The sequence below is a fragment of the Podarcis filfolensis genome (assembly GCF_964270895.1).
Source record: "Podarcis filfolensis genome assembly, chromosome: 12".
NCBI classification, from domain to species: domain Eukaryota; kingdom Metazoa; phylum Chordata; class Lepidosauria; order Squamata; family Lacertidae; genus Podarcis; species Podarcis filfolensis.
In genome coordinates this window covers 36,726,860-36,750,640 of record NC_139614.1, presented here as the reverse complement: position 1 = coordinate 36,750,640, position 23,781 = coordinate 36,726,860, and the positions used below count along the sequence as shown (strand labels likewise).

General features: G+C 43.5%; 2 protein-coding genes across 7 annotated transcripts in view; one reads left to right on the top strand and one right to left on the bottom strand.

Moving 5' to 3' along the window:
• Window positions 1-247: 247 nt before the first annotated feature.
• The window catches only part of PIP4K2A (phosphatidylinositol-5-phosphate 4-kinase type 2 alpha), a 177,861-nt gene continuing 154,327 nt past the window's right edge, over window positions 248-23,781 (top strand). Inside the window, exons 1-2 of one of the 5 annotated variants that reach the window (XM_083579941.1) lie at window positions 248-603; window positions 22,958-23,127. The gene's annotated coding sequence lies outside the window, so the exon portion shown is untranslated. Of the gene's footprint in view, window positions 604-19,320; window positions 19,811-19,922; window positions 20,138-22,957; window positions 23,128-23,781 lie in introns of those variants that run through there. The other 4 variants (XM_083579940.1, XM_083579943.1, XM_083579939.1 and 1 more) reach the window with 4 other exon arrangements.
• On the bottom strand, window positions 9,009-19,128 carry LOC310746210 (methionine-R-sulfoxide reductase B2, mitochondrial-like; the record flags this gene model as incomplete). 2 transcript variants are annotated; one of them, XM_083580054.1, is made up of 5 exons in its annotated part: window positions 9,009-10,705; window positions 12,134-12,281; window positions 16,200-16,276; window positions 17,186-17,298; window positions 18,954-19,128. In XM_083580054.1, the coding sequence occupies 5 exons, from the start codon at window positions 19,126-19,128 to the stop codon at window positions 10,598-10,600; spliced, it is 621 nt and encodes a 206-aa protein (XP_083436180.1). In that variant the 3' UTR covers window positions 9,009-10,597. The 2 variants fall into 2 exon arrangements, with proteins under 2 accessions (XP_083436180.1, XP_083436181.1); XM_083580055.1 differs by having other exon boundaries at window positions 18,987-19,128.

The window sequence follows — 23,781 nt, the reverse complement described above, 5'->3', positions numbered from 1 at the left end:
GTTGTGCTTCGTGTATGGGGCAATCTACATTCAGAATTATACACATTTTGGCGATTAATGGGGCAAAGTGAAGTGCATTTCTCTTCCCCAACCTTCTTTGCGGGTTAAAATTATTGAGAGAGAACGATTCGTTCTTTCATTAGTGTATTTATCGCACTCACAGAGGCCGATGTGCACTGAGGGGCATGCCAGCAAAGCGGCTTAACGCAGGCGCACTGCTGCTGCCTATATATATACACGTATATGGCTCATCAACTCTTTTTATTTCCTTGCAGCCACTGGAAGGGGAAATTTCCCGCTTTTAGGAGGCAACCGAAACATTTTTGTGCCGAACAATATCTAAGCCGAATAACTTATTGTTGGGGGTGGGGGCGTCTTCTTGAAATATCACAGCGGATTTGCATCTACGCTTGATACTCAAGGCGGATCTCCTCCTCAAGTAGGCAGGAAGCACCATCCTGGATCGCGCGCCCTTGTCCAGCTAAGGCTGCCGATCTACCAGGTCGCTTTCGGATTCCTTCCTTCGGCAAACGGGAGTGATCAAACGCCGGGAAGAAAGGCTGGGGAGATGCTCAGCAAGATCAACCGGGAGAGGGCTGCTCGGTAAGTTTGGTTTGTGATCCAACAGATCCTCATCTCTTCCTAAAGCGGGAGGCTCGATTCATATATATATAGAGGCGTTGATGATAACAACACACCACTACACCCAGGCGAGTTCAGGGCGCTTGCAACAGGTTTCTTTCCGTCCCTGGGCTTCCAAGCCGCGCGCAGCGCGACACCTGTCGGCAGCTGCCCGGCACTGCGCCCCTCACCTGAGCGCTATGGAAGATTGGAGTGGCTTTTGAGCTGCTGAGCACCTCGTGGCTCTGGGGATGCGCGCGTGCTCGCGCTCGCCCCCATGAAGGATTTCCTCTGTTTGCCTCCCGCAGATTAATCAGCCGCGGCTCTCCCTATAAATCCCGCTTCTCCTAAGAAATGAGCAGCGTCCAGGGGCAGGGGGTGGCGCTCTTCAAAAGGCAGCACCTGCAAAGGCGGCGGGTTGCCAAGGGCTGCAGGGAGGAGGAGGGGCGGCGGCGGAGGATGCTCGTACCTGCGCGAGCTGCTTTCTCTCCGCTCTCGCTCGCTGCCCCCCGCCCGCCTCGCTCCCTCTCTCTCCCCCCCCCATCCCTGTCCAGCCGGCCTGGAGCTATTAACGCTTCCCTCGCCCCGCCCCTGCCGGAGCGCTTGGGAAAGCTTCGCAAAGCTGCAGACCGGGCTGGTCCATGGGAATCTGGCCACTTGTGCGCTCCGGAGCCGGGAGGGGGCTGTGCTTCCTTTACAAAAAGAGACACAATTAAGCAAAATGCTCAATGAACATTATAAATGATGGGCAATCGCTTCGCAGATTGCCTAGCAAATCAAATTATATATGGTCGCTCACGGGTGATTTCCAGGCCCTTTGCAAACCAAACAGGTATCTTTTTGTGCGTTTGTCCTCCCTCATCTCTCTGCTCCCACCCCCCCACTCCCTCTGCCCCGATTTTATAAACAGGCTCTTTAAAAAAGAAGACAAAAATCATCCCCAGACGTGTAAGTGGGCTTGAAAAGCGGGTCTTTAAGTATTCACCCCCCCACGCACCCCCCCAGCTCTCACCACCACCTTTGTTAGCTACTGGATTTCACACTAGCACAGGAGGTAGGGAAAGGAGAAAGGGGGAGCCAACACGTTTACAGTGTCCTCTTGTGAGTTTGACCAACAGTTGGCTTCACAAACCCGTAGGCACCTGCTCACAAAGAGCAGAGGGGTCGCCTGGATTTCCATAAAGGATGGTGCTAAATTTGAGCACACAATAAAACGTGATGGCAGCTTAAAAAAAAAAGTTTCAGTTAAAAAGACCTCGAGGATCAATGTCTACAAAATAATAAAAAGCTGTGCAGGGTGAGGAAAGCAGCTTGTGGAATTAAGGAGACAACAGGCTGCCCTGGAGCTTTGTTGGTAAGCAACCTGCGCCTTGAGCCCTGCACCCAGGCACCCAGACAAGAGGCTCAGAGAGTGCCCTAGGGCACAGAAAGTTGGGTACACAGAGAAGGGGGTCAGTCCTGAGTCCCAAACCCATGTTGTGGGGCTTGAGTCCCCCCCCCCCACATATGGGAAAGCGGATTGGAAACTAATGCAGGACCATGGCATGGAAGAACAGCCTGGAGGTTGTGGATCTTCTTCACTGTATCATCACGATCAGTTTGTTAAGATTTCTGAAGGCCTCCCTCAAAGCAAAATGGGCACGTTATTGGCAGAATTCAAGAACTAGGGGCCGTCCACTGAACTTCAGAGGCAGCCGTTTTAAATCAAAGAGCTTCGGACCCTGTAACCATGCAATCCTAAATGCACTTCCTTGCAGGGCTGCATGTCTACTAAGAAGCACATCTAATTGAATTCAATGGGGCTTAGTCCCAGGCAAGGCGTACCTAGGGATTGGTTAGGTTGGCCCCCACCAAGGGTGCAGGCTAGAGGCAACATTATGAGGAGCCGGGTGGCAGAGCCGAACGCCCTCTGAACAAAAAATAATAATGGGGAAGGGAAGTGCCTTGGCCCCTAGCAGCTGGCCCCTATGGGGCAGGCCCGGGGTGGGGTGGCAGAGCAAAAAGTTGTGCCTCTCTGCTCTGGCTTGGAGTGGCTAGGAGCCCGCCTGAGTGCTTTCTGGGCAGCAGCCCTCTAGGTGCTCCACCTAAGCAAAAGGTGATGAAAAGCAAAGTTTTTGAGTTTCTAGGTCATGGTCTCCTTCTCAAGGGTGCAAGAGAGCCTAGATATGCCTCTGCTAGATATGCCCAGGTAACTTCCAGCTTTTAACAGGGGCAAACTTATGCAATCTTTCTTAATATGGCTTCATGTGCAAGGCCAACATTTGGTGCCTCCAAATGGATCTTCTCAATTATGGATCTTCTACATTTTGCACCCCCTCCAATCAGCACCCTGTGCTGAGGAACTGCCTGCAGTGACTTAAATCTGGTGCTGCTTTAAAGACCCCTGCCCATAATAAAAATTAAAATCCAGCCGTCAGCACACACAAAGGCAACCAAATTCAACAACCAAAAGCTGCTTCCTTCAGACTTAGATCAAGAAATAAAAATGATCCACATGAGAGCAAGTCTGAGAACTTAACACAGATTGAATGGGATGAATTTGCACAGTGGAAACTCCTCTGATTCTCAGATATTTAGGCTGCAATCCTATCCCCACTTACCTGGGAGGAAAGTTCTATTAAATTCAACAGAACTTGCTACTTCTTCCCACCAAAAAATATTTTAAAATAATTTTCCAAAAATTACTTTTACAAAACAGTGAAAAAACCTTATCTCCTCTTGGAGATCTGTTCCCTGTTCTTCCCTGTTGTTTCCATATCTTTGAGTTTGCCATGTTTCTTCAGAGAACAAAGATCAAACCCATATTGCAAAGCTACTCAAAGATTTCCTAGGAACCCAGAAATAGCCAGCCTTTCTTTCTGTAATGCTTATGCTTGTGTGCGTTTACCAGAAGTGTGATCCATACAAAGTTGCCATTAGTTCAACATACGTTGAGTTTACTCAAAAACCAATAGCTTTCAAGGTGTGTGGAGCCAATCTTCAGCAGGAAACAGTAGCTGGCTACTAAGACAGAGAACTCAGTCCAAAGCTGTCTGCCTTTTGTAGGCAGCTGTAGGATTGCTGTGGTATCTGGTTTGTGGTGCCCACAGGAACATGGCTGAGCACCTGAAGACTGATGCAAATAATTGGCTTTCTTTTTAAAACAATTTTTTCCTGCCTCCCTTAAGCTTTATCACACATTTGACAACTAAAGGACCTACTGCTTCTCTGGGTGGTTCTAAACACATATTTTAAAATCTGTGTTCTGCCTTATTGTAAAGCCTCAAGGTGGGTAAAAACCAAGTTACTATTACTTACTAGTGTTTATACTTGAAATCTCTTATTGGCTTTCCATACAATTAACTAGTAGGGACTGCTGGCATTATTTGGGAATTCTAAGAAACCAACAGTAACCCTTTACTGTCAATCAGTGCAGTTTTGAAAGGTTCAGTCCACCATTTTGATTCAAAATGGCATCCAATGATATCTACCTGTGGACCAAAACCTGCTGCTTGATCTGAAGAACCACTGTAGCAAATTTTTTTTTGTTAGAATACCTTAATAGTTGTCCTAATCAGTGCATTTTTGAAAGACTGAGCTTGTTATTTAGTTTCAAAATGGTGTCCAAATATAGTCAGGAAACTGCTTATTGACCTTAGGGACCATTGTGCCAAATTTGGTTACAACGTATCTTAAGCAGTGTCTAAATCAATGCAGTTTTTTATTTCTTTAAAAAAGGTTCAGGTTGTGTACTTTTTGACGTTGTGTTTATTGTTTATGACTACTTTCGTTATGTTTGTACTTACGTATTTTTTTTTTGTACGTTGTAAGCAGCCTTGAGCACAGTCTTAACTTTGGAAAGGCGGCATACAAATGAAATTATTTGTTTATTGTATTTGATATGCTGTGCCACATAACTTAGTAGTGACTGCAAGTAACATCAATTTAATAGCAGCTTATACCCTACCAATATGTGCAGCCAGGGGGTCCTATGGCTGGCAGAATTAGCCAATGCCACCTGTCTCTGATTACTAGGATGAGTAGCACTGTGGTTGGATTTAATGCTTATTTGTTCTCCTTTGTCCTCTATTGTTGTTGTTTGGGTGGGGCTGCACCTGTTCATTCGGGCGATGTGGCTTTGGTCGGGGCAAGCCTTCTGAGCTGGCATATGAAGCCTCTGGGAATGGGTGAGAATCCAGTGCCCTCTTTGTATGGTGCCAGCATTCATTTTGGATGCTGTGCAGGTCTGTGCAGCTTGTGTCCTAATTTACCGTCCCTCTGCCGGTTATTTCTCACACTGGGTTTTCCTTTCCTCTTGGAACGATGCCATGGCTGCTTGGCGTCATTAGATCAGATGCTTGGCATGTTTCAGTCCACTTCAGAGTGAATAGCTGTCATTTGAAAAATCTGGTCTGCTCTTCATCAACAGACACATCCTAGGCTGATGGGCCACTTGCACAATTTTCTCTTCCTTTCAAACTACTTTCACTGTTTTAATAGTGAAATACTAAGCACACAAAAATATATATCAAATGGGATTTCCAAATTGATTGATATGCACTTTAGACAAGAAAGCTTGATTCAGGCTGGAACTGTTCCAAGGACTGGCATGGATTCAGATTTTTAAGTAGGGATTAGGGCAGGCCAATCAGATGTAGATCTGGTTTCAAACTGACTAGCTCAGTCATATGCCCTGATGTACATTAGCAGCATTAGGCTATCAGCAATGTCCTCTAGCAGTAGCACTTAAAGCTGGTTCTACCGACCGCTCAGGAGTAGAAACACAGTGTCTTTGACAGCAACAAATATTTTGTTCTTTGAATTCCAAATGTTGAAGCTGTGTAATATTTTTGGCAGGTATCGATCACAGAAGCTTACACACCAAAGGAAAGCTGTCCCCTCTCAGCACTAATTATATGCACTACAACCCCTCTAATTAGTGTATTTCACATTTGTAACACCTGAAATGGGTTATCTGAACATTTCCCCATTGATCATTATTGACCTTTACAAAAGTTGGACAACTAGACTGCTGCATACTGATCATTTGCAAATTTTTGTATACCCTTTAGTGATGCACTACTAGCAGATTACCTTACTACTTTGTACTATTATGTCTTCATACACTTTGCACCTGTTTCTTCAACCGTTTGTAATATGTTCATTTATGATTGTATGATTCAGCTTTTTTAATTACTGTTATTTGCGCAGGCATTCTCTCTCATTGGAAACATCTAGACTGTTTGGGGGGGGAACTCTCCCCGGTGCCCCAACTAAATTGACTCCAGAGGGTCCCCCAACCCCAACCCTAACCCCAGGATGCTACAAGGGAGAGGAAAACAATTCTGTTCTGTTGGCATAGAGTACCTCTCTTCAGCAGTCATCACTGGATCCCACCCATTATGTTTGGACAACTGTCTGTTTCTTGGAGATGGGGCATGTCCAAAGATGGCTGGGGATGCTGCTGAGAATACAAACAGGGGTCTGAGATTACAAAGCAAGACCACCAGTGCTTGCAAAAACTTAAAACCAGCATTAGCTCACTTCCTCTATGCCAAAGAGCTCTGTACAACACAGAAACTTATCTGTCAAGCTGGAACCAGGAATGGCAATGATGACTTGCACCACTGCACTCAAACAGCGCAAAAACTCCTATAGGGCTAAAATGGTTCTTTGGTGCCATCTTGTGTGTTAAAATGGAATGAATTGCAGCTCTCAGACTTGGTCTTATTGTTGAGCCTGGGAGAGCAGCTCAGCTCTTCTGTTGCACCCGAATTGTCAGGCTGAATCCTGGGAAGAGCTTGCTGGATTAGTTCATATATGTCCAGCCTGATTCTTTTTATTGGGTGTTGTCCCAACTTGAGCCACATTCACGCCACACATTTGAAACACCTAATGATGCTGCTTTAAATTGCCATGGCTCAGTCTCACACCCGTCTCGTAACAGGAGATTGCTTTTAACACCTAAAGTCCTGGAAACAAAATGTTATTAATTATGCTGTTTCACGGTCTTCTGAAATAGCTTTCATTATTCCTGTAGATGAAAAGAAGGATGTGTTCCACTCGTGGTGCTGCCTTCACAGTTGCTAGTTGGCTGGCTGTTTGCTGGCACCATCCCAAACCCAATGGAGGATATGCCACCTTTTGCTGGCATAATCCTTCTCTTTCAGCTGCTGGTATCAAGCCGGTACCAGTTGGCCAGACCAGGCAATATATACAATGAAAGCTTTCCTGTGAATAGACTGAAAAGGGCACTTACTTTGAAACCTGGGTAAATATTTCACCCAATTCAAAACATGGCACCTGTACAAAGCCCTCCTCTTTGCTGCCACCTCCCAAATCACATAGGCCTCTGCCGCCTTTGGTTCTGTACTGTATGTTTCATGCAAATTGAGGATCTGAAGCCTATACCTTCTTTGAACCTGTAAACTAATTGCTCAAAAAATAATCAGGGTTGAGAGCCAGCTGCAGGCGAGTTCAGATGACAAAATAAATGCAGATACAAGGTTGATAGCAATTAGATTGCCACCTGCTACGCAGCTTTAATCTGTACCCCTGAAGTCCAATTGTTTGCAGAGGTTGGCAAAGGAACAAGGGGGGGAGAATGCTTCAAGTGCAGGAGGTATTAGGGTCTTATCCGAGGGATGGGAAACAGGATGGAACTCGTGCCAACTTTGTGCTCAGGTCCCTGTGGTGTCCTTTGAATCCCTTTTGAATTATTATTAATATTTTCTATAGCACTTTTAATTGCTGAGTGCTTCAGCCCTGCTGCGGGGAGAGTCAATATTATTACCATTTTAAAGCTGGGTAACTGAGGCTATATACCTTTAAAACACATCAGAAGCACATTTCTGCTCTCAAGGAATTCTGGGCGCTGCAGTTTGTTAAGGTTTGCTGGGAAATGTAACTGAGGGGTGAACTACAGTGCCCAGAATTCTTTGAGGAAAAGCATGTGCTTTGAATGTGCTACAAAGGTACAGTGTGTACAAAGCCTTAGTGACATTTACTAGAGATGGTACATAGGGACAAGCGCAGGTGGCTTCCAGCGTGAATAGAGATATATTATTCAGGGCAGAAATTGTACGTTTTGGTGGTCTAATCTGGGTTCAGATTGGCACGTCAGCATCCCAGTGGGCCAAGGAATAAAACACAACCAGTGATGCAGACTTGGCAAATTCGTTTCCAAAATCCACAGCTGGCGCCAACCAAATTGTCACACCGAGAGCCAGTGTGGCGTAATGGTTAGAGTGTTGGACTAGCCTAACCCAACTTCACAGGGCTGTTGTGAGGATGCAATGGCAAGAAAAACCATGTATACCACCTTGAGATTATTGGAAGACAAAGGCGGTATATAAATGTAATAAATAAATATATAGTGTGGCAAGTTTTTGGCTTCTCCAGAACTTTTTATCAAGGATTTTACACAAAGTGTGTTTGTGTGTCTGAGTCTGAGAGAGAGAGATTATTTCTCTCCAAAAAATAGGCTGATGCAGCTTATCAACAGCTTGCAGCCACAATGGCTTTGTTTTACCTCCTCTACTTTCATAGACAGTAAGCCTCTAACACCAGTGCTGGGAACAAGTGGGGAGAGAGCTGCTGCAGCACCAGGTTCTGCCTGTGGGGTCCCAACAGGCTAGGCTGCTGGCTGACCATGAATTTGTCTGATCCTCTTTTAAAGCCATCCAAGTTAGTGGATCTCGCTACCTTCCGTGGCAGCAAATCCCTTAGTTTTAACAATGCAACGTGTGAAGAAATACATTCCTTTGTCTGTCCTAATCTTCCAACTTCCAGCTTCATTGGATGGTCCGGAGTTCTGGTACTCATGAGAAAAGCTTCTTCCTAGCCACTTTCCCCATGCACAATTCTATACACCGCTATAGCATCTTTCCTTACTTACCCATTTTTCTAAATTAAAAAGCCTGAAATGCAGTAACCTTTCCCATAAAGGCCTTGTTCCTACCCCTTAAATCATTTTGATTTCTCTTTTCGGAACCTCCTTCAGCTCTGCAGTATTCCTTTTGATGTCATGTCTTACTTCTTCCCCGGCAACCTTCAAAATCCTGAGACTGGTGTTGTTTCTAAAGCTGCATCGCCTCAAGAGGCTCATGTCAACCAAAGATTCAAACATAAGTGCAAATGAACTTTTTCATGCTGAAGTCAGGATCTTATGAGAGCAGCGCCTCCTAAGATTAAGCTGCAGGCCTAAATTCTGCAAAATTCCATTGCCGTATATTCTATTGATGCTGCCCTACCGGAAGCAAAATCCAGGCGCTTGAACAAAAGACAGGGAAGTAAGGGGAAGCTTCAGAGATGGTTATGTTGACTCACTTGCATGCACACTGCACCACATCTGATCCTCGTTATGTTGTCTTTTAATAAGTGACTCACATCAAGAATAAATTAAAAACCACCGTGAACAAAACATTTTATTCCAGCATTTACAACAGGAAGCAGTAAACACTCCTTTTATGTTTTGCATTATTTCTTTTGAGGGAGGAGGGAATAATTTTATAAATAAAAAAAAAGTAATGAAGACATACTATTTTATGAATTGCAATGCATCCCAACCCCCATTAATAAAATCTAAAATGCAGACTAGTAGGGAATAAAAATTGTTCCCAAAATTGCCAGAGATCTACAAAGAAAAGGTGCAGCAGCAGAATATGCCAGATGGATAACTGCTGTTTTATATCAACATTGACATTTATATTTTTCAAAAAGTCCCCAGCATTCAGCAGAACAATGAAACAGCGGGAGAAGTAGCTTGTAGCCTTTAATTTGAATTTTCCTAAGGTGAAGTTGTCAGAAGACAGGTGCTAATAGTGCCACAGCTTCACTGGTTTCAAATATCGTGCTTTCTAAATTCATCTCATGATTTGGGCCCCTATGCTTTTTAATTTTCACATTAATGATGTGGTTCCTCACTCCGGCAATTAGAAGCAGGAAGGTGTGTTGTCCGATGACATAGTGCTACTTATGCTTTCCTATCTGGGTCTTAAAAATCTACTGGTGGATTTTAGTTTGTGCTGTGAACAAGAAAGCCTCATAATAACTACTAAAATAATTGTTTTTGGAAAACGCAGCTCTAGAAATAAATGGAGTCTGCACCAACATGAATTAGAGCAAACTCACTCCTTCAGATGTCTTGGGAGTCCTCTTTAGCAAATCCTTGTCTTGGAAATGGCATACTGAGTCGGTTGCACCAATGTAACACAAAATGTGGCCTTTCTCTCCAACAATGAGCAATCATTTAAAAATTGTATTTATAATTTAATTTACATTATACTTAAGAGGCATGTACAAGGCTCCTGTATTTCCTTTTTAGAAATTTGTGAATGTGATTTGCATGTACAGTAGAACATCGGAAATTGAATGTAATCCATTCTGGAAGGACATTCAATTTCTGAAACGTTCAAATTCTGAGGTGCGGCTTCCGACTGGCTGACAGCTAGGCTTTTTGCAGATTGGAAGCCACATCAGACGTTCAGGTTCCAAGGAACGTTCAAAAACTGGAACACTTACTTCCGGGTTTTTGACGTTCGAGAGCTGAAACATTCAGGAATGGAGAGGTTCGAGAACCGAGGTTCCACTGTAATTGATTGCTTCACCAATTAACAACGAGGCAATCAACTATTTTTTAAATAAAAAATGCAGCATGTACATTAATTTGTATGTGTAGATATGCTGTCTGTGCTGGATTTAATGGAACTGCCTACATGCAGAAGAGCTCTGCATTCACATAAGCAGGGCACACAGGTCTCCAGACTAGCCTGGCTACCTTAGATGAGCCTATTCCATCACAGAATAAGAGCAGCACATCTCACATCAATGGTTTGGCATCCCCCCACATGCATTCTCATTAATTACCATCACTATGTATACACAAAATAGGCACAGGCACCTGGCTCCCGATACATTTTCAAAGTGGCCCTTTGCGGCAAAGGAGATCAGAGCATCAAAGTGGTATCAAATGCACAGGTTGTAAAGAAGGAAAGTCTCACTGCTTGGAGCTTGGTTTAAATGTTAATGCAACACTGTTGATGCAGAACCTCTGCCCAGATGGCTCGGGACCATCACCGAACACATGGCCCAGATGGGCATCGCACTGCAAGAGAATAACAGACTTAGTTGCAGTGCCAGTTCTTTAAATTAAAGCGTATCTACATAAATTAAACAGTCTGATTTCATAGCCAAAGGGGCCAATTAAGTCTGCAACTGCCATATAAGCAATACCTTCTGTGTTTAGAGCCAACTTCCGAAGCCCACTCATTTTAGTGTGCTCACGTTTGCATGCATGCAAATGCCCCAGGTGTAAAGTGTGGCCTCTCCTGGGTAAGCTTTCTGTGGAAAAGATACCTTAAGTGCTAATAAAATGGTTTTCTATGCCAAAAAAAACCCCATTCTTATTGAGAATACCACTTTAAAATCAGTATTAATTAATAGTATGGGGGGGGGGGGAGAATGCCCTCATTCCAGTCAGAATACAGTACCATTGTTAAATTTGTGAGTCAGTCAGGAAATCCACTGGGACTTCTGATGCAGATTCTATGAGTTTAATCACTCAAGGGGCAGATCTATAAATTTTCCTTCAACTTTTGTAAGGTCAGCTTTCCCATGCACTCATCATACAACTGTCTCACATGTGCAGCCTGATCCTTTGCATATTTACTCAGAGGTAAATATTGTTGTATTTAACCGGGCTTATTCCCATTGGAAATGTGCACCAGAGTGCGGCAAAATCCTATGCATGTCAACTCAGAAGTAAGTCCTACTCGATTTAATGAGACCATTAATGTTGTGTAGGATTGTGTTGTAGTGGTCTAAACCACTGAGCTTCTTGGGCTTGCCGATTAGAAGGTCGGCGGTTTGAATCCCCGCAACAGGGTAAGCTCCCATTGCTCGGTCCCAGCTCCTGCCAACCTAGCAGTTCGAAAGCACATCAAGTGCAAATAGATAAATAGGTACCGCTCCAGTGGGAAGGTAAACGGCATTTCCGTGTGCTGCTCTGGTTTTGCCAGAAGCAGCTTAGTCATGATGGCCACATGACCTGGAAAAACTCTCTGCGGACAAATGCTGGCTCCCTCGGCCTGTAAAGCGAGATGAGAGCTGCAACCCCAGAGTTGTCTGCGACTGGACTTAACTGTCAGAGGTCCTTTACCTTTATAGATTTGCCCCAGAAGTTCATACATTAGGTCCACTACCTGGGGCTAATTTCATGATTCATAACAAAAAAACCAACTAAGTTAGTTCTTGGTATGAGCTTTCGTGTGCATGCACACTTCTTCAGATACATGAAGAAAGCTCATACCAAGAACTAACTTAGTTGGTCTTTAAGGTGCTACTGGAAAGAAAAATTTTTTTGTTTGTTTTGACTATGGCAGACCAACACGGCTACGTATCTGTAACTGGATTCATGATTCATGAAAGTGTATTTAGTTGTATTAATGCGGCTACACTTCGCTTTTTGTGACACATATAGAATAAGAGACTTGCATTTAAGGAACTTTATATGCTTTCTTTAAGGTAGGTGTACCTGTTTGCAGATGACTTCTGTGCTGCTTGTTCCTAGTGAATTATCAGGACGTCTCAAGATATTAGTATTGCTTTCATCTGTGCCATGTGTCCCATATGCTTCTGAAAAGGATGGCCACCCTGTGCCAGAATCATATTTTGTTTCTGAGCTATAAAGGACAGCAAAGTTGCATATGAATGAAGGGTTGTGGTGCACGCACGCACGCACACACATGCATGCACGCACGTGCACACACAGAGGATGAGATAGATAGATAGATAGATAGATAGATAGATAGATAGATAGATAGATAGACAGACAGACAGACAGACAGATAGATGCATGGAGTCTATCATTAAATTTATCTCTCACCTATGAGCAAGAAAGGAGCTTGGAGAGGGATGTTGCTTTCCCAAATAACATTGCCTTTTTATCTTGTTCTTTTCTCCCCACCCCAAAGATGGCAGTAGTAGTGTTCAAAACTCCCATTGTTCTAAGTGCATTTTGCAAAAGGGAATTTCATTAGCGCAAGCAGTTTCTGACACAGTACTGTGCCTAAGATTTCAGATTAAAACTGCAGAGTGGAAAGAAAGGAGGACCTTTTTCTGCCTCCCCACTTCCAGCTACTCTCTGAAGACTGGAGAAGAGACCCTCTTAATAATATTAGGGGTGGGTGGGCAGGTGGATGAAAATGCTGACAACCATAACTGCATTATTAAAAAGGCAATCTTGTATAACATGTGAATATCCTTAAATGGAAGGCTAAAAAGATGAAGTTTTGCTTTTAAATAGATGTTCAGTATGGAAATAATCAGGGCTGGATTTAGACACATCATAGAAGCATTTTTGTTGAAAGCATTGTAAATTTAAACAGGGAAAACAGGTAGAGAAAAAGGGACTCCACATCACCATCTGGTGGCACAATGTTATATCGCATATAAATCTAGCTGAGTCCCAGGATTATTTATAGCCCATGTGTTGTTGTTTTTAATAAATAGATGAAGGAGGGAGAGCAATTCAACCAAAAACTAAGGACTTCTGTAGCCCATTGATTTCAGAGAAGACTTTAACCCTATGCTTGATTTCTCCATGAAAACCAGTGAACCACAGCATGAACTAAGCATAGTAACTCATAAGTAAGTACAACAGATTTCTATTGGGTGTATTTGTTAGTGAGTGAGTTTAGCGCAACAGCCTTAAGCCTGTGCAGCTTTGACTGGACTGTGTCCAAAGTTTCTGAGGCTCCAATCCTGTACCCACTTGCATAGGAATAAGCACCACTGAGCTCAGGAAGACTTACACATGAATATTCATGCTGTTGCCCACATATGCCTTTAAGGAACAGGACACATGAAAAGTTCAAAGAAACAAACAAAACATGTCTATGTCTTCCAATTAAACATAGACATTTACATTTTTAGCAACCATGGTTTAACAAAATAAAAACGTTTTGTATTCTTCATACTTTCAGAAATGTGGATCTATCAAGAAACATTCAGGTGGGAAATTGTGTCCTGTTTCAATCAGACATATACATTTTAGTTGTAGCCTGATTAAGTAGGAACTTTGTAAAAATCTGTCTGATATGCCTAGTCCAGCCACACTTGCAAACTCCTGGATCAAGGTGTACAAACTAGGCAAAATCAGCACTGTTCTAAAACCAAAGAAAGAAAAGCAGAGAAAGTGGACACCCATGTGAAAAGAGTCTCTTTCACCATCTTCATTTATCGAAAAACATTTATAAACTTCTTACTATTTAATTTTTTTATAAGTAGTGTATAATATAAAAACAGACAATGCCATTACAGAGCCTAAAACCAACAAAACAGTAAAAAGCATATAAAAACAAATCTTCTAAGAAAGGCGGACCTGAAGTGAACTCTAGTTCAAAAAAAAAACACACCCTAGGCCACAGTAAATGTGTTAGTCTTTGAAAGTGCCACCAGAGGGACTCCTAGCTGTTTTTCCATCTTACAATGTAAATGCAGGGAAGAGAGGCTCACAAGTATGCCAGAGATCCACTTTGAACTACTGAAAGTGCAACAGCAGGGATCATTCAGTGTGCAATTTAAGGGTTAAACAGGGCTTGTGCACAAGAGTAGAGATTTATTATGCAAAGGAAGTCAGGAGCAGTAATGTTTCTGAATGGCAGTTGCTGGAAACTAAGGGAGAGGAGAGTGTTGCTGCGCTCAGATCCTGCTTGTGGGTGTTCCACATGGCATCTGGTCGGCCGCTATGAGAACAGGTTGCAGGACTAGATGGGCCACCGGCCTGATCCTGCAGGCTCTTCTTATGTAAAGCAGTGGGAACAGCTCATTGCTGCATGAGAACTACCACTGGATTGGGACCAGTGCAATTATACTCTCTCCATTGACTATGGCTTTTCAAACAGGTGTTTAAAATTGTCTTGTTCACTGTGTCTTCTACATCAGGTCTACATTTTCTTACTGTAAAAAAAAAACCCCAACAACCTTGCCAATTTTCTGCCCTATTAAAATAGCTCCTCACCACAAATATCCCTGTGCGGTTTATTTATAAGTACGTCACTTAGTCTGCTAGAAACATGTTAGTAGCCACCAAAATGCTGCTGCTCAAAATTCTATTTGTTCTTTGAAGTAGTTCACCAGAGCATTTGTGGATAAATGGACATTCCCCAAACATATGTGTTAGATTAGCCCTTAATACACCATTCCTTCAACATATGTTGTTTACTTTGATCTGCATTTTAGCTGTCCCAAATGTAGTTGAGATGATTTTAAGAAGTATGACCCTTGCCTATAATTTTATGACTGGGCTGAGGTTTGATGTTCCATTAAAATTCTGTGATTTGCTATCTATAAAACCTGAGGCTTATGTTCCATGTATTCCTAATCCTTAGTGAATTCTTCATACGAGAAAGCAGTAACCTACATACCCTGCAGAAACACTTTGCATGCTCAGAGATTAGGATGCTTCTCAAGGGGCAGCTCTTGCTTTTGCCTACAGTTCAGCAGTAAACACAATACAGCTAGGGAGGAGACTCCTTCCAATAATCTGAATGTGGGTCTTATTTCTACTTGCAGCAGGCTGCAAGAACAGGTAATAATATCCAGCAGCTCAGACCAGGCCCCCGAATACCTAAGCAGTCAGAACCGGTGGGAGATAGCAGTCTATTGTGCTTTCTACTGCTCCCGGCAATCAAAAGGGAGAATTCTGCACTAGTTAAAGGTTCCAGACTAGAGGAAGCCAACCTGGGGATGTCCAGATGTTGTGGACTACAACTTCCATCATCTGTGACTATTGCCTGTGCTGGTAGGGACTGTTTGGCATTAGAGTCCAAAGCATTTGGAGAGCACCACTTTAGCTATCCTTGTTCGAGACAATTTCCAGGGACTTATCCTACATAGATCACAGTATGATTATTATTATTTACTAAATTTTAATTGCTTTCTACAAAAATAATCTCATGGATTTTACAAAGAACGTACAAACGTATAAAAGAATTAAAAGAATAGGACAATGATACAACAATGTAAACAGGAAAAAACAACAACACCCACCAGACAAAAAAAAAGTGCCTGGTCACCACCGAAACAAAAAACGATCAACAAATGTCCAATCAAAACTTAATCCGCTAATATTATGCAAAGTCAAATGCCTGGCAGTATAGGAAAGTTTTAGCCTGCACTAAAATATATTAATGCTATTGCCAGGTGAGCCCCATGGGGAAGAGTAGTCTGTAAGTGGGGAGATGACTAAAAAAGCTCTCTCCCTGAATGGACGAATAGCAGTGTTGGGGGAATTTTAACTGGTAATATTTTGCAGTGGGGAAAATTAACCTGTCCTCCTCCAGTGTCGCAGTCCTGATCTGAATCAGGGTCTCCTCACTGCTGCATGTAGATGCACGCTTAGAGCTGGGCAGCCCAGGTTCAAATCCAGGCACAGCAGTGAAGTTCAATGGGTGACTTTGGCCCAGTTGCGCTCTCTCAGCCTACTGTACCCTTACTAGTTTGTTGTGAAGGGAAAGCATTATGTACCTGAGCTCCAGAGAGAGTCAGACATACACACACGTAAATTTGAAAAAAGTATATTGCAATTAGACTCCTACCTGAACAGCGCAGCATTGCAGCATATGCAGTGGTACATCCCAGGCTCTGTGTTAGTCAGATGGATTCCACTAAAAGGCTTCAAACATGCATTGTTAATATTCTAATTCTTAGCCATCTTTCCCACCCTCCACCTCCAAGTCAGCTTGCAAAACCAAACATCAAGCAGGCTCATATGTGGGAACTTCCAGTGTAACATGGATATTCAACCTGCATGTTCTTTGTCACCCTGAGAAGTTTCATTCCCACCTTTTACTCTCCTGGGGGTAACCAAACCAAGGAGCAGAATCTTACAGGTTCAGGTATGTGGTCATCACACATTTACAGCACCCAACATCACTCTTGTCTAAACAGACAGAATCTGTGCTCATCACTACAATCAGTTTAGGATGGATAAAGAGAAGTAATTCTTCACGGAACTTTATAGGATTTCCTATAACGCTATATTGTGTTTTTAATATTTGGTTGGAAGCCACCCAGAGTGGCTGTAAATAATAAATTATTATTATTATTATTATAATTATTATTCCTGCCACAATTTGTGATGATGCCTTTAAAAATGGACTTAGTCATGTAAGAAGAAGAGGTCTATCTATTTCATCTATTAGAGGTGGGGAACTTTCAGCCTGCAGGAAAAAATTAGGCCTGCCAGTCTGGCAAATTTGACTTGCATGGCTGTTTTCAGCCAGTCCTGCCCACCTGTCACTCATCTGATGTCCTAGGTCTAGGACATCAAGTGCAGGAGAGGTAAAGCCCCAGCTGCCAATGAATCATTAGGAGTGCTCAAGTGGCAGCAGGGCTTGCAGGCAGTACTGTTTACATTTGCTGCCCAATGCAAGCCACCCTGGGATTGATTCTACTTGGGGGTTCCTGGTTGAGATCCTGAACAGAGCCAAAACTCTGCCAAATTAAGGAATAGTTATGCAATGTATGTCTGCATTGAATATACATTTCACCTGCTTGGAAACTATTACAACTCTTGGCTTACCAGTTCAGTTCCTTTTTCCCTGGTGACATAAAACTGCTCAGGAGTCAACTTCTTTTGCCAGTCAGTGGTAACACTCGACTCATCGTATCTTGTCAAAGAACCCACATCTTTATCTAGAAAGGTAGAAGAACAAGAAATTCAACCAACAAGTATATGCCACTGTGCGCAGAACAAATTTCTATATGCCAGATTGCACCAGAAGGCGAACAGTAATTACATCCAGAGCCAAGAGAAGGCGATACATGGAGGCCTGCAATTACAGCTGACAAGTTGCTGAAATACAAGGCGCTTAGAACAGCTGCTGAGAGAGAAGCGTCACTCCACAGTGGTGGCATTTACTAGGAAATGGTCAAAGGCTCATATTCATGGAGGAGTTGTTTAATGGGGCCTTGAGAACAATAAAAAAGATATTGCATACAGTTTAAGGGGTGGGGAATCTTTGTAAAGAAAATGGTTTCAAATAAACATCATATCACCCTTGACGAATCGACAGCTCTTCCATCTCCCAGAGGCCTCATCAATCCTGCAACACACAGGTTGCTTCTAAACCACCATTTCCCCTCTTCCTGGTGCACACAAATTTACTTGCAAGCTCGCAAACTGACCTGCGTCTGTTGCAGAGCTTGGCTAGTGTGCCTGACTGGTCTAAGCATATTAAGCTGCCTGGCAAGTTGCACACCAGCAGTATTTGGCAAAGCTAAAAGCACAATTCTAACTTGCCAGGATGGTGTGTTGCACTGCCAGAAAGGGATCCAGTGTGATGGATAGCCCAGCTTAACACTGGTGGATGGGAAGCTGCCTAGTGATGGCTAGTGTTTCAGGACCAACAGATCACCAAAGCGGTAAAATCCTCAGACTATGATAGCCTGGAACTGGCACAATGAAAAGGGGGGGGGTCTATTTAAAAACATTATTTAAATATACACACACACACACACACCCCATCTTGTTTGCCCTCATTAAAACACAGTGAAGTATATTACAGTTGCCTTCATTTTGCAAATGGAAAAACTGAGTCTGAATTATAGTTATTTGCCCAAGTGATTTAATGGGCAATTAAAAACAAGCTTGGCACTCCATGGTCCACATCCAAATATTCAGGAACTGGTGCCCATTCTGGCTCTCCCAGAATGTGAAAGGACAAAACAAGGCCCATTCCAGGGACTGTATCAGTGAAACAATGCAATTGTGTGACTAAACAGAGGCCTGATCTACCCAAGCAGCAGAATGAGATGCTGGGGTGATTTGAACCACTCCCGGCTGCAAGTGACAAGTGAAGTACTGGGTCTGAGTGCTCCCATACTTAATAATAATAATCTGTGCAAGTAAATAAACGAACCAAAAACTTCTAATACACCAATGTAATATACCAGCTAGCCTCTCTGTGGCGCTAATTTTATACCTGTAAAAATTAAAAAAAATGTGTTTTTTAAAATCACACTGGTATGATTTATAGTCTCAAGTAGTATAGCCTATTTTACCACTTCAAGCTGATACCACCCATTCCCACTTTGTTTTGCTCTGCGCACACGCACACGCTGTCCTTCCTTTGCACTGCAACTCGTCTCCCTAACGAATAAACCCGGGTAATTTGCTGTTGCTATAATTAAATCAACTCTTAAGTCATGCATAAGAAGACCAGAGCAATCGCCTCGAGCTGCCTCCGAGCAGCAACCGAAGGAGCACCGCCCCCCCCCAACTTTTGCGCCGCTCCCTCCCCGTGAGGCCGGGAAGCCCCGTAGGTGAGACGCAACCCCCACCCCCGCACCCCTCTGCCGCCCAGCCAGCTCCGAGCAACTACCGCCGGTGTCGGTGTGCGCAGCTCGGGGGCCATGGCAGACGCCGCTCCGGGCTGCCCCCTGCGAAGCGCGCAGAAACAGCGGCGGCGCCTGCACGACCGGCTGCAGGGCGCGAAGTCTCCTGAGGACTCGAGCGGCAGCCATAGCCGCCTCCGAGAGCCCAGAGCGCCGAACGCGGCTGCGTCGCGCTGCTCCCGGGCTCCGCGCTTGGACTGAGGCCCCGCCCCGCCCTTTTGCCTCCCTCTGCGCGCGCGCGGCCTGGCGGCTTCTTGCTTCGCTCCCGGGCCCGAGAGAGGAGGATGCGCGCGAAAAGGCCCTCTCCTCCTCGAGGGAGGCAGGCGGGGCCGCCGCTCCAGAAGGCTGTTAACAAGCCGGGCGTAGACGACTGTCTGACAGGAATCCAGGAGGTGCAAGTCGGAATCCGCTCAAAACGTTTCGCCGCCTAAGGTACAGGCAGCAAACGAGCGCCCTGCGTCAATGTGTTGTTTTGGCACCTGAGGAGGCAAATTCCTCCACAAATTCCTCCACAACTGCTTCTTCCACCTCCTTGGCAGGAAAGCTACTACTACTACTGCAGTACTACTGTTGTAACATTAAATAATGAACCATTTGGATGACCTTTTGTGACACCCCAAATCATCCGCCTGAGGCAATGGTTTCACTCTAATGGTGGGGCTGGTCCCAATCTTCATACTCTTCCCAGCAAAATGAAACGTATCAAGGCAAAGATGAGGATGAAGAGTAGAAGCAACACACTTCTTTCCTGACTCTGGTGGCACCAGAAAGAAAACTCCGGGGGCACAGAAGGGGGAAAGTATATTTCTAGGTGGGCAAGTTGTGTCCCATATGTTAAGATGTTAAGATAAGGGGGGGGGGTATGACTGCAGTCCAGCAGTGTGTGTGTGAGACACTGCCCATGGTTCCCGACCCCAATTTAGTTTGAGGGTTTCATAGAATTGTAGAGTTGGAAGGGATGTTGAGGACGATCTAGTCCAATCCCCTGCAAGGCAGGAATTTCAACTAGATCATACATGACATCTTCAACCTCAGCTTAAAAACCTCCAAGCAAGGACAGTGCATCACCTCTCGAGGGAGTTCCAATGTCAGAAGGTTCCATTTCTTATACATGCCCTTCTTACATCTCAGCTCATCTGTAAGTTCTTTAGGCAGCCACACCAGTTTCTTTAAGTGCTTCCCACTTTTCTTGTAGGAATTGTCTGCCTTTGTGCCTTCAATATTTCAACTTAAAGACTCTCCCATCATAGCTGTCAACTTTCCTCTTTTCTTGCGAGGAATCCTATTCGGGATAAGGGAATTTCCCTTAAAAAAACAGAAACGTTGACAGCTATGACTCCCATCCATCTTGGACTCCCTTCTCTTTTGAGTTTTTCTGACCATGGGATTTCACTCAGTAGTTCCTTAAGCTTTTTGAAATCAGCCTTCTTAAAGTCAAGAGTGCACATCCGACTACATTCAGCTTTCCTTTGCCTGTGTGTAATGAAACCCAAGAGGACATGTTCACTTCCTCCCACGGTTCCCTGTACTTCCACTTTGTTGATCAGTTCCTCCCTGTTGGTAAGGATCAGGTCTCAGAGAGATACCTCCTGCCCTGTTGCTTCTTCTACCTTTGACCTGCCCTCTTAATAACAAAACAACTAAATTTTATGGCTCTTTGGAAAGCAATAAAAAAATTGAAAGGTAGAGTTTGCATCGGTTCTTTGGACTTTAAATGCTTAAACACCCTGTGCAGCTTTCCTTATCAAATGTGCAAACCCTACACAACTTTGATGAGGGCAGGGGAGACTGGATATTCTGATCATGGATCCCTCCCATCACTGGTAACTTGGTTCTGAGATCGTTTAATTAGAGATACCAGGTATTCAACCTGCAACCCTTTGCATGCAAAACTTGTTTACCACTAGCCCATGAAGACCTCGTCCCATAAATGCTATCAGCTATAAAACATTTTGCCCCCACCCAGCCACAGCTCCATAACTGCCTTTCCAAAGATTTCAATATTTCAGATATTGACTTTCCAATCAAACTTTTTTAGCAGACAGCCAATGCATATTACAAAGTATAATGGGAATCAATATTAATACTTACATTTTTTATAGAGAGGATAACTATATTTTAGATGAGAAGTGAATTATGAAGATAGCTATTGTCCTGACCAAATCTACATCTTCCCTTGGAGCAATTTAACCTATTTCTACTGCACCATTTGCACTTGACATAAATCACTTGCACACTAGGAGTAGGTGCTAAGTTCAGTGGAAGTTGAGGGCACTCAGGAGATCAAATTATAAGGCCCATCAATTGCCGTCTAATCTTGAGTCAAAGTTCATGAAAACTGCAGTGAAAGAGGCCCAGCATAAAGTTTAATTAATGATTAGATCAGTTGGCTTCAGCACTCAGAGGCAGCATGCTGTTAATTATATGGGTGTAATGATTTTACAGTATGTAGCAGGGGGTGGAATGAATCTATGCTCCACTTCCAGCAGTTACTGGAGAGACATTGATTCAACAAAACATGAAATGGAACACGGAACAAAAGTGACAGGTTTGATGCCAGCCAGCATTTTAGAAATATTGCCACATATGTGTAAGAAAATGGGATTGTCTATTAATGTTGACATGGTCTTCATGTTCCAATAATAGTTGCATTAGATCAGAGTTTCTGTGTTTATAGATTAAAATCAAGTTCAAAAGTATAAATAGAGTAATAAAACACCTCAAAGCCAGTAACACAGAGAAGAATGCAATATACCAGTAGCTTTCAAGGGTCTCTCTGTGACTAATTAGCTAAGTTACCAGACAGCAGCAGCTAAAAACAACGAGGACCAGGGGGACTTCCCTTGGTAGGTTGTTCTAGATTAGGTGTAGCCAACATGGTGCCCTCCAGTTTTTGCTGGACAACAGCTTCAGTAAGCTCAACAAGCCTGACCAATAAGGATGATGGATGCTATTGTCTAGTAATATCTAGAAGGCATCACATTGGCTGTTCTAAATCAATAGTAATCAATCTTTTCATATTAAGGATCCAAGCCCAAATTTGCATTTGGAGATCCACTTTTTCATTTTGATATATTTGTAAGACTGTAGTATTGTTGCTGTGATTTACCTTAGGTCAGGCTGTGGCTTTCCTGTGAAGAAGCACCACTGAAATCAAATGGGCTTACCTCTGAGCAGACATGCCAAATGTTTTACTGTTAACTGTGCTATAAACCTTCAGGAATGCAACCCAGATCATTGGGGGGTCTAAAATTCCTATTAGGACAACATTATGTCAACCAAAATAATGTGCAAGCTTTCAACTTCTCTAGATCTCTTCATCAAGCTAAATGATAAACAGAGTGTGGAGAGGAGAAACATTAGCTGATGGTGAAGCAACCAGGTTTGTATATGGAATGTAGGAGGAGATAGCAGACATTCAAATGAGGCAATATTAGGTGCTATGCAGATTTCACATTCACCTAGAGCTGCTGGGAAGAAGAAACATACAATGATAAGAATCCTCATATTTTAAAACAGAGAATCCAGTTGTTACCACGGTCTATCTCAGTTTGTCTGAAGTATATTATATCATCTTGCTAACTATTGGGGCTGGGGAGTGTTTTTTTTCAGGATTCTGTCTTCTGGACAGCAGCAGGAAAAACAGCATGTGTGTGGGTGGGTGTTTGAAAGAGTAGGTGGCAGCTAGTGAGAGTCCTCTCCATGTGGCGATTATATTTTTCTTGATTTAACTGCATCTTGGCACAGCCTGGCTGACAGGTTTGAAGGGCAACCTGGTCATCACACACATTTATGTCAGCAGATGCTGAGTTGCATCTTTTGTCCGGGTGGGTGAGTCACACACAAACAGGCATCACCCCCATTACAAGCTATATACTTTTAGGGGCTATGAACAAAGATTTCGAAGTTTGCAGTAAATACTTTTTGATTTTCCTTCAATATTACTTCTCTTTCCTAGGTATGCCAGCACCTCGCAAATTCAGGCAGTTGCCTGGGGATCACAAATTTTATCAAGGATTTCTCTTTGAACCGAGTCTTCAACTTGCTGAGATCTTACCCATCCTCTCTGCTGCTCTTCCAGAACTTTGGAGACTGGTAGGGCAAATGAAGCCAGGAGCTCAGAAGTGAGTAAGTGGTATGCTTTTGCTGATCATTAAACAAGTCTCTTGAATTGTAGGTGGTGGTGAGGAGCAGAAACTGCCCTTGATTTCCCTGGAGACTCCCAGAAACATATTGCCAGCCCATTATTACATTACTTTGTATAGAGGTTTTACATATACAGAGGACTTTACAGTTCATACCTGATATGTAAGAATTCCACTTCTGCAAATGCTTGTAGTAATTCATGGCAAATAGGTATTATGTTTACAGGGAGGTAGGCTTCTCTCCCTCTGCTCTTCATCCTTTCTTTATGTTTGCACCAGTTACAAGACAGAACAGGAGACCAGTTTAAATAAAAGAAAATAAATCAGGGGATACAATACTGAGGCTGATCACTGTGGAATATAGGAGAGAGAACCTGATACGTGATTGGCAAATGGGAAGTGGCTTCATGCCAGGTGGATGCGAGTTCAAAGAGATGAGTGCCAGTGGCAAAGCTGGGCCTGGATTAGAACATGACAGGAAACAGGTGTTAGGAATGAACTAGTCCAGAAGCACAGAGGACTTGCTGAGACCTCTGGTCAATTGGCTGGAAGCCATCTCCCTGCTCAGACATTTCCTGCTTCATGCTGAGCTACACTGCCCACCAACAGAGGTACATGAAACCCCAGCTAACAATTG